The sequence below is a fragment of the Poecilia reticulata genome, linkage group LG11, assembly GCF_000633615.1.
Source record: "Poecilia reticulata strain Guanapo linkage group LG11, Guppy_female_1.0+MT, whole genome shotgun sequence".
NCBI classification, from domain to species: domain Eukaryota; kingdom Metazoa; phylum Chordata; class Actinopteri; order Cyprinodontiformes; family Poeciliidae; genus Poecilia; species Poecilia reticulata.
The window spans coordinates 2,601,742-2,610,058 of NC_024341.1; the positions used below are offsets into that span (position 1 = coordinate 2,601,742).

The 8,317-nt window shown below is 41.5% G+C and overlaps 1 protein-coding gene across 2 annotated transcripts in view; it reads left to right on the forward strand.

Annotated features, from left to right (window-relative positions):
* The window catches only part of hivep3a (HIVEP zinc finger 3a), a 33,356-nt gene extending 25,285 nt beyond the window's left edge, over positions 1–8,071 (forward strand). For both annotated transcript variants that reach the window (XM_008421527.2, XM_017307578.1), the window contains exons 4-7: positions 3,667–3,803; positions 3,883–3,948; positions 4,432–4,976; positions 6,866–8,071. In XM_008421527.2, the coding sequence (XP_008419749.1) occupies positions 3,667–3,803; positions 3,883–3,948; positions 4,432–4,976; positions 6,866–7,276 (1,159 nt within the window). In that variant the 3' untranslated portion in view covers positions 7,277–8,071. The remainder of the gene's footprint in view (positions 1–3,666; positions 3,804–3,882; positions 3,949–4,431; positions 4,977–6,865) is intronic.
* The last annotated feature ends 246 nt before the right edge of the window (positions 8,072–8,317 follow it).

The following is an 8,317-nucleotide window of genomic DNA, read 5'->3' on the forward strand; positions in this document are numbered from 1 at the left end:
GTGTGTGTGTGTGTGTGTGTGCGGGGGTGTTTGTGTGTGTGTGTGTGTGTGTGTGCGTGTGTGTGTGTGCGTGGGTGTGCGTGTGTGTGTGTGTGTTGGTGGTGTCACACTGACACTAAATAAATGGATAAAAATATATGGGAAGAACTCCAGAATGTAACTGCATATGCAACCACACATATCTATGGGGTGGCCATTTTCATTCTTGTTGTGTCTTAAAATTGAATTTCAGCCCCGTGCCATTCTTGTCATTGGCTTCTGTTCATGTTCAAAAAAGAACAAGAACAGAGCCAGTCAGAGGAAGGTGGGAGGTTTTCTTCTGGTCAGTGCTGACCACATACTGGACCATGAAACTACAGTATTACAGCACATTTTTACACATTTTTACACATTTGTTTATGTTCCAGCCTTTTTCCAAATTGAATTAACTCTTCTCAGAATTCTACATACAAATACCTTCTTATAACATTGAGGATTCTTTGTTTTTTTATTACAGATTTGGCTAATTTATTAAAAAAATTAATAAATTTTTAACTGTAGTATCAATTAAAAAACGGCCATTTGCTAAAAGAACAACATATTCAGAGCAATGATTAAGTCAAAGTTGTATATATAATATGTACATTTTGCATTTAAGAGAAAGAAAAAAGACTGTTGTACATAAATATATCCCAGCCAGAACTCAAGTGGTAATTTTACCTTCACATGGTTCAAATTCTTAAAAAAAGAACAATAATTTTCTATGCAATTATTAATTGATTATTTGAAGAAATAGTCAACAAATAAACCCGACACTGTTCTAATGTAAAGTGGAGCAGAAAGGGTTGAGTTTTCCACATGTCGATGTTAGAAGTATTTCTTCACTGTACTTACTACAAACAATCAGACGTTCACTGAAGGAATGCTGTTACTGCATGTTAGACAAGAAATGTATATTTACCATATTTTAAAAATGAATTGAAGTCTTTATTTGCATTTTTAATGTATACTATACACTATACATATAAAAGTGCATACTATAAACTTAAGTGTTTCAATGAAAGATTTGCCTAACTTTTAATCTGACTAATCGATCATTCTTCAAAACAATCAATTATTTAAATATTGTTTGTGTTCCTCTGCATGGAGGGAAGGGGCTAAATGTCCAAATTCCAGTTTGAGAAGGAAAAAAAAAGCTTGGTTAATTAGTGTCTTTACAGAATGTATGATTTCAGTATTGATTAGAAACATTGATTATTATAGGATTGTCAAATTTGATTATTTTGACAATCCTGCTTGCTAACAGTAATTAGCAGTTGGAAAATTTCAGCTCCAAGCTTTGACTTCCTGGGACAACCTGAATGTGCATCAAGGTAAAACCTCCATCTGCCCTTCCAGCATCAGCATGTCTTTTTAAGATGAATCAGTTCATTGTGATTCATTGGCAGACGCATGTAGGATGGGAGAGCATCTGCACAGCAGTTGGTACTCACAGATTTTGGAATGAAACCTAGATGTAGCATCACTTTTTACATGTTTGCAACAGTAAATCGGGTGTGAATAAGTTTTTTTGGGGGGGGTTGCAATTATGTACAGTTATAAAGACGGCCCACTTCATTTTAATTGTGTAAAAATACACCTTCAGACTTACTGAGAGGCCTCTGAAGCACATCTGTTGCTTGGTAGATTGTTCCCAACGCGCTGCTCACCGTTTCAGAGCAGATGTTTTAGAATGTACTGAAATAAAGCTGCAAGAACTACTAGAGAAAAGGTTGGTTCTAATATGTTAACTCTTATTACCATTGCTCTCCTGTTCTGTTCTCACCAAACCAAATCAAGTGTTGTTCTGTTGACTCATGAATTGAATTGATGTTAATGTCAATCAAATCGTATTGAAACTACATTTGTTGCCTATGGTTCTTTAACAAATGGGAGGTTCACCTTTCACCAAGACTGGCATTAATTGGAAAGACTGCAGCTGTTAGAAGCTGCACTACTCATCTTGTGCATGCTTTACAGTAAAACTCTTCACTACTGTATTTCAAACAACATCAAGCCAAAGTAAGGATGACTTTGAAAAGCTTTTTTAAACGCAATTTAAAATATTGCCCCGATTTTGGTTCCGTTCTAAAATAATTAGACCCTAACCCTAAACTGTGTAGAGACAGACACGGATGGCTTTCAGAAGTTAATGTTCTGGTTCTGAACATTAATCAACAACCAGCCCTGACACACCCAGGAAAGATTTTCTAAGAAACACGTGGATGTTTTTTTTTTTTTTTTTTTTTTTTAAGCTTTGAGGCTAGCCAGTAATTTTTTGCGGTGAGCACCTTTTAAGATATCTGCAAGATATTAATTAGCAATAACAGATGTCTTTTATTTTCTGGTTCCATGAACAGGAGTTCTACCACTGTCTCACCATGTTTTCTTTTTTATGTTGGACCATATATCTGACTTTATGTGTGATAATACCTGTCAGGAATGAACACACTAGGGAGGGAAGAGAGGTGCCATCTGCACATCTTGGGATGTGATGTGAGCGCTTGTGCATAAAGCCATGTTGTGACTCATGTTGCCGCGGCAGCGCAGCCTTCCTAAAGACATGACTCATCTGCAAACCTGCTTTTCTCCATCTGTTCAGTCTGTCTGAGGTGCAAAAAGACAAAACTGAGGCAGCAAGGACTCCAAATGTCACCCAGTACAGGGAACGCTAAGAGCATCGACTCTTAACGGGTGTGGAGTGTGAGCGCTGTGTGTGTGTGCAGGGTCCTTATTCTGAAGTGTCTTTATTTACCTGGAGGTTTCCTCAGGATGTTTCCACAGCTGATGAAAAGCTGGTGGACTCAGTTTGATCAGGGACCAAAGTTACTGTATATAGTTTTTTTTCCCAGTTTCAGCTGCTTCAGTTCGCTTTCACACTGCACTGTGTCAAACGAACCAAACCCATTTGGTGCTAGCTTGTGCTAACTAACAAATCACGTTCATGCTGAACAACAAGACAGCATTATGTATTTACACAGCCATCATCTGCAGATTTGTGACGGACAGTAGGAACCAAGTCATTTGGTGGATCCTGTTGGTAGTTTTCAGAGAAATTCTTTCTAAACTGATTTGTTCAAACTGCAACTTTCTTTAGCAACATCCCAGGAACATTGAGAGCAAAACTGTAGATGAAGCCATAGAGCTCTGTTCTCTGTGCCTGGGAGAAAATGCACGGACACATGCTCTGTGTTACAGCTAAGAACAAAATATTTACCTTTTCCAGCAGCCATTGTGCAGCATAAATCCAGCACAACAAACTTAGCATCGTGTTGTAATAAAGTGGGTGGCTCTCCGCTTCGGTTTCCAGGGGAGGAACTCTGCTTGGCTTGGGGTTGCTAGGTTAAAAAAATGTGATGCAAAAATGTAGATGTTTTTGAAATGGGTTGTTTTGCAGACTTCAGAGAATATTGACTTATTCCCAAAGAACCATTGGGTGTTCTTTTTCTAGAAGCAGTAGATAACCAAACGAAGGACAGAAACATGCAAAAGGTGAATTTTGCATAGCAGTGGACCATTAAGACTTCTGAAAGCTGGTCTGTTGAAGCTGAACTGGGCACACAGTGAAAACCAGACGGCTAATGTGCTAACAGCTGACCGATGTAGATGCTGGACAAACTAAACCTTCTTGATCTCCCACTCGTCCAGATCCCAGGCCCAGCCAGGAGTGGTGTGTGGTGAGTGTGACAGGAAGTGCCCGGGTGAGTTCGGGAATCCCACCGCACTCCCAGAAGAATCCCAGACGTCTGTGTGCGAGGTGTGCAGCGGCTCGCTAGACGCTCCAGGTGAGATAAGAACCAGTGAAGCTGCTGTTCTTCTTCTCTGGTCCGAGCTCCTTTCCACAGAGCTGCTGTTTATTTTCAGTGGGACTTTGTGAACACCTGACTCCTGGAGCAGAGGGCAGAGGTCACCAGGACGACACACCTGGAGGTTTGTTCTATTCTGTGTTGATGATATGGTCCTGTTAAATATTACTTTGTCATAAAGAAACTTTACTTTGGTCCTTCTTCATTCTCATAACTGCTCATTTGTTAACCCTTTATTTGAAGGGGTGTGCATAAGAATGACATGACGCCGTCATAAATATGACATAACACCCGTTAAGATCATAAAGGAGTCTTTATGAATGTTTATGACTGTGTGTCATTTGGTAAATAATGACACTTTTAATGCAAAGTTGCTTTAAAAGTTGCATTAAAGTCCATTAAAAGTGCAAACCTTCCATTAAAGTGTCAGTATTTACCAAATAATTCAAAGTTGGAACTTTTAATGGACTTTAATGCAACTTTTAAAGTAACTTTGCATTAAAAGTGACATTATTTAGCAAATGATACTTCATGACAAGTCATAAACTTTCATAAATTAAAAAATAACAGAAAAGTATGAAATCAATTTTTCTTTCTGCTCCATTAGAATCGAAGGACCAAGCAGCCGATCCAGACCAACTCAAGGAGTCTGACCGCCAAGACGCTGCTCACGAGGATGATGACGGCACACATGATGAAGGCAGCGGGTCCACAGTACCTGTTGGTTCACACACTAGTGGGGAAAAATCTGGAGTGGAGGGCCGGCTGGTGGGGAACACGTGCAGCTCGCCCCCCCCACCTCCCACCATGAGGAGCTCCGCCAGCACCAGGAGGGCCCTGTTCGCCCGCAGGCGCCTCGGTGCTTCGTCCTCTGGGGCCTCCCACTCTCCACACACCCAGTCTCCAGGTCCAGAAAGGGAGCCGTCTCCACCTCGCAGCGCATCGCCCGGCCCACACCCGTCTCCTGCGCCAACCTCGTCCCTGTCTCCGTCCTCTCGTCCCGTCTCCTCAGTTCTGAAGACAGCAGCATCTCCAGTCAGGGGCCCAGACGAGGGGTCCCACTCCGCCGGGTTTCCTGGCTCCCCAGCTGGTGGATCTGCTCCGTGTCAAACCTGCCTTCCACCGAAGGAGCTACGGCCTGCTGCAGCTCTGGTGAGTCTGTTGAATAAATGTATAATTTAATCAAACCTCAGTTCATTTGCCTAGAAGGTCCGGTTAGTTGGGAAGGTGTGAATGCGTAATGGAACTCTGATGCAGATTAATAAGACAAACTCTGGTCCACCTACTAACCTCGGTCCTGGTTCAGGTGAAATGAACTCTGGTGCTGTTCAAATTAATATGAGAACACCAAGTAGACTGGAGACCACTCCAATAGCAGGAAGTGAACTACAGCACAGTGCATTCTGGGTAGATACGACCCAAGCTACCTTGAGGGTCTAGTGCTAACGGGAAAAATGGCTCGTGGTCTTTTACCAAAGACTAAAGAGAAATCCTACAACCTCTACAGTCAGGTGCCACTCCATTTTTGCTTAGACTTTGTGAAGAAGGCAGTTGCTTTCAGATGTTTTTGTGTCATGGCCTTCAGTGATTCTTGGTGCGGCGCCCCCACAGGTGAAGAGGGGGATTTTTCAAAGTGTCTGGTTGATTTGACAGAGTGCAGAGTGAAAGAGAACCGTAGCAGCTGAAAACGGAACAAATGTTGCAAATTTGGTTCCCAATCAGACCGAGTCTATCGGACCATCAGGTGTGAAAACAGCCTAGGAATAAGCCAAAGCTTTCTTTCACCTGTGACTCCATCCATGTTAGTTTAGCTCAGCCTAAAATAAACGGCCTTCAGACTCAAACAGCCAATGTGTGTGGCTCAGTTTAATCCCAGTCGGTCAACACAAAGAGCAAATATAGATCGGCTGCTACATCTCAGCTTGTTTAAAGTCTCATTTATTGGAACAGGAAGGAAAGGCAACTCTCATGCTTCCTATCAACCTGTAACTCCTGAGCTCAGAATAAACCAGGAGAGCCTCGAAATAGAGTCAACATGTTTTCTGTGGGCAGCTGGCCGGAAAACTGGGAAGCAGGTGAAAGATTGGAGCCACAAAAAACAGGGATATCATGAAAATGTGGTGGAAGCTCCTCAAACAGTAAAAAAAGACTTCCTACCCCTTTAAATCTCTCCCTCTGTTGTCATGTCACAATATCAAACTGCAGTGTTGATTGGGGTTTAATGCCACATAGCAACACAATGTAGGGCTCAGTTGTGAAGTGGAAGGAAAGGGATACCTGTGTTTCACATTTCTCTTTACTCTGATGCGACCGTGGCTCAGTGGGGAGAGGAGCCATCTTGCAATCAATTCCAACTTTGAGCTTATGGAAAAAGCAACAGCCAGCTGGTAAACTAATCAGAACGTTTTTAGGCAAAACACCATTTTTAAGTTCTCTCCCACACAACTTTTCTTAAGAATAAAGGTGAAAAAAAAGTAAAATGATAATAAAACATTTTTAAAAACTCAGGGTAACCTCAAAGTGCTGCCTGTGGCAGGAATTTTTACTTTTCAAAGTTAGTGGATGTAAAGGAAATTCTAACTGTTAATTGGAAGAACCTGAAGTCTATAGCTGAACTATAACTGAATGGAAACGGAGACTAAGAAATGACTGAATGTTAACAAATGAAACTGGACGTTTTCAGCCAGAGACAGAATGAGAATAAAGTTTCCGTCTGTCTTTGAAGTACACAGGAAATCTTTGGTAATGGGCTTTTTGTTTGTTTGTTTTTTTGTATAATGTCCTCAGTCGGAGAATCTCCTGTTTTGAGTTGTGTATAGAGTTCCAAAAAAAAAAAAAAAACTTTATTAGGTGCAACTTATATTCAGGTGCACTCAATAGTCCGAGAATTATGGTAATCCAATTAAATCAACGGCCTTCAGAGTCTATTAGTGTGTAATTTGCTTGTTTTGTTCCTTTATTCCTTTTCTGAACTCTCCTTCCTGAATCTCCTGCTACATCACAATCATCCCTCTTTCATTGCCCATTTTTGTCTCTTGCAGTCGGGTGAGGAGAGCAGTCTGGTCCCCATCATCAGCCCTCATCCCGCCCGACCTCGAGGAACCAACCGACTCCTGAGCCACCTCCCGCTTCACTCCCAGCAGCCCGGCAGAACGCCCAGCCTCCTGATCCCCATCGGGGGGATCCACATGGTCCAGCCCAGGTCCACCCTCCCGCTCTACCGCCTGGTGGCCAGCCCAGCGGCCTCCCGCATCCCGACCGGAAAGATGGCTGCCCCACCGTACCAGGATGCCCACAAAGAGACAGTGGCCAGCAGCGCTCCACAGCGCCCCCGAGCTGCAGAGCAAACACCCGCAGGAGACAAAGACCTCCCCGTCCAGCAGCCCTCCACTTCCAGAAGCGGCACGCATGTTTACACTGAAGGTCAGAACTCCTCTCAGAAGCATCTCTGATAGGAGGAAGATTCTATATATATATATATATATATATATATAAAGGGACAGTGCAAAAAGAAGAAGAAAAGAAAAGAAACAGAGTCCATGTGAGGGTGAAATATTCCAAAGCTCAACAAGATGAAAGCACTTGAGCACCGCTTCTGAATGACGCTGTTATGTAATTATCTGAATAATATATCTAAATATATAAATAAGCACTATGTTAGATATGCAGTACGTTTTGTAAATCTTTTTTACCCTTTCGTTTGACGTCATCCGTGTTAATTTATTTATGTGCTATTATGCAAATTCTGTACGTTATGCAACAGCAGCTGGAATGAATTGAGTTTTCCTGTTAGCCCCATTGAGACAGCTCTAATTCAACTATTGCTATGTTATTGTACTGTATTATCAGAACAGATATTTATTCACTCAGACCAGTATTTAAAGTGCAATTTGATGTCAGGATTGTGGTTTGAAGCGTCATTCTTAAAGCTGTGACTTTTCTGATTTGTCAGATTTTTTGTTTTGTTGTTGGTGTTGTGGAGTGAGAAGCAGAGCTGGGATCAGCCTTTCCTGTAGGAAACCAGCTTCAGCCCCAAGTGTAGGAAGAGCACTGAGAGATGATCTGATGGAGATGTTTCATGTACTCAGTGACTCTGGTACTGTTGGCTTTCAATTGTCATAAACGGATGTGTGTGTTTTTTTTTTTTGTTTGTTTTTTTGCCTTTTCTAAACGATACAATCACTCATTTTCATGTTTACCATTAAACGTCTCATTTTTACAGATTTATATTAAAACTGTGACACATGGCTGGTCTCTAAAGTCGTTCTTTCCATTTTTTTTCAGGTAAAACAAAGTTTCCTGTTATAAAAACAACTGATTGGAACTTCAAGCATCTTGTGAGGTTTCCCTTTTTAAAAAATAATAATAATTCCACTACTCCTCCCAATGATATCAATATGAATGTAAACATTTCTTTAAATTGCTAGATAATAGCAGTACAGCATCACTACCCAGATAAATTATTCAGTTCCTCCAAGATGTTGCAATGTTTT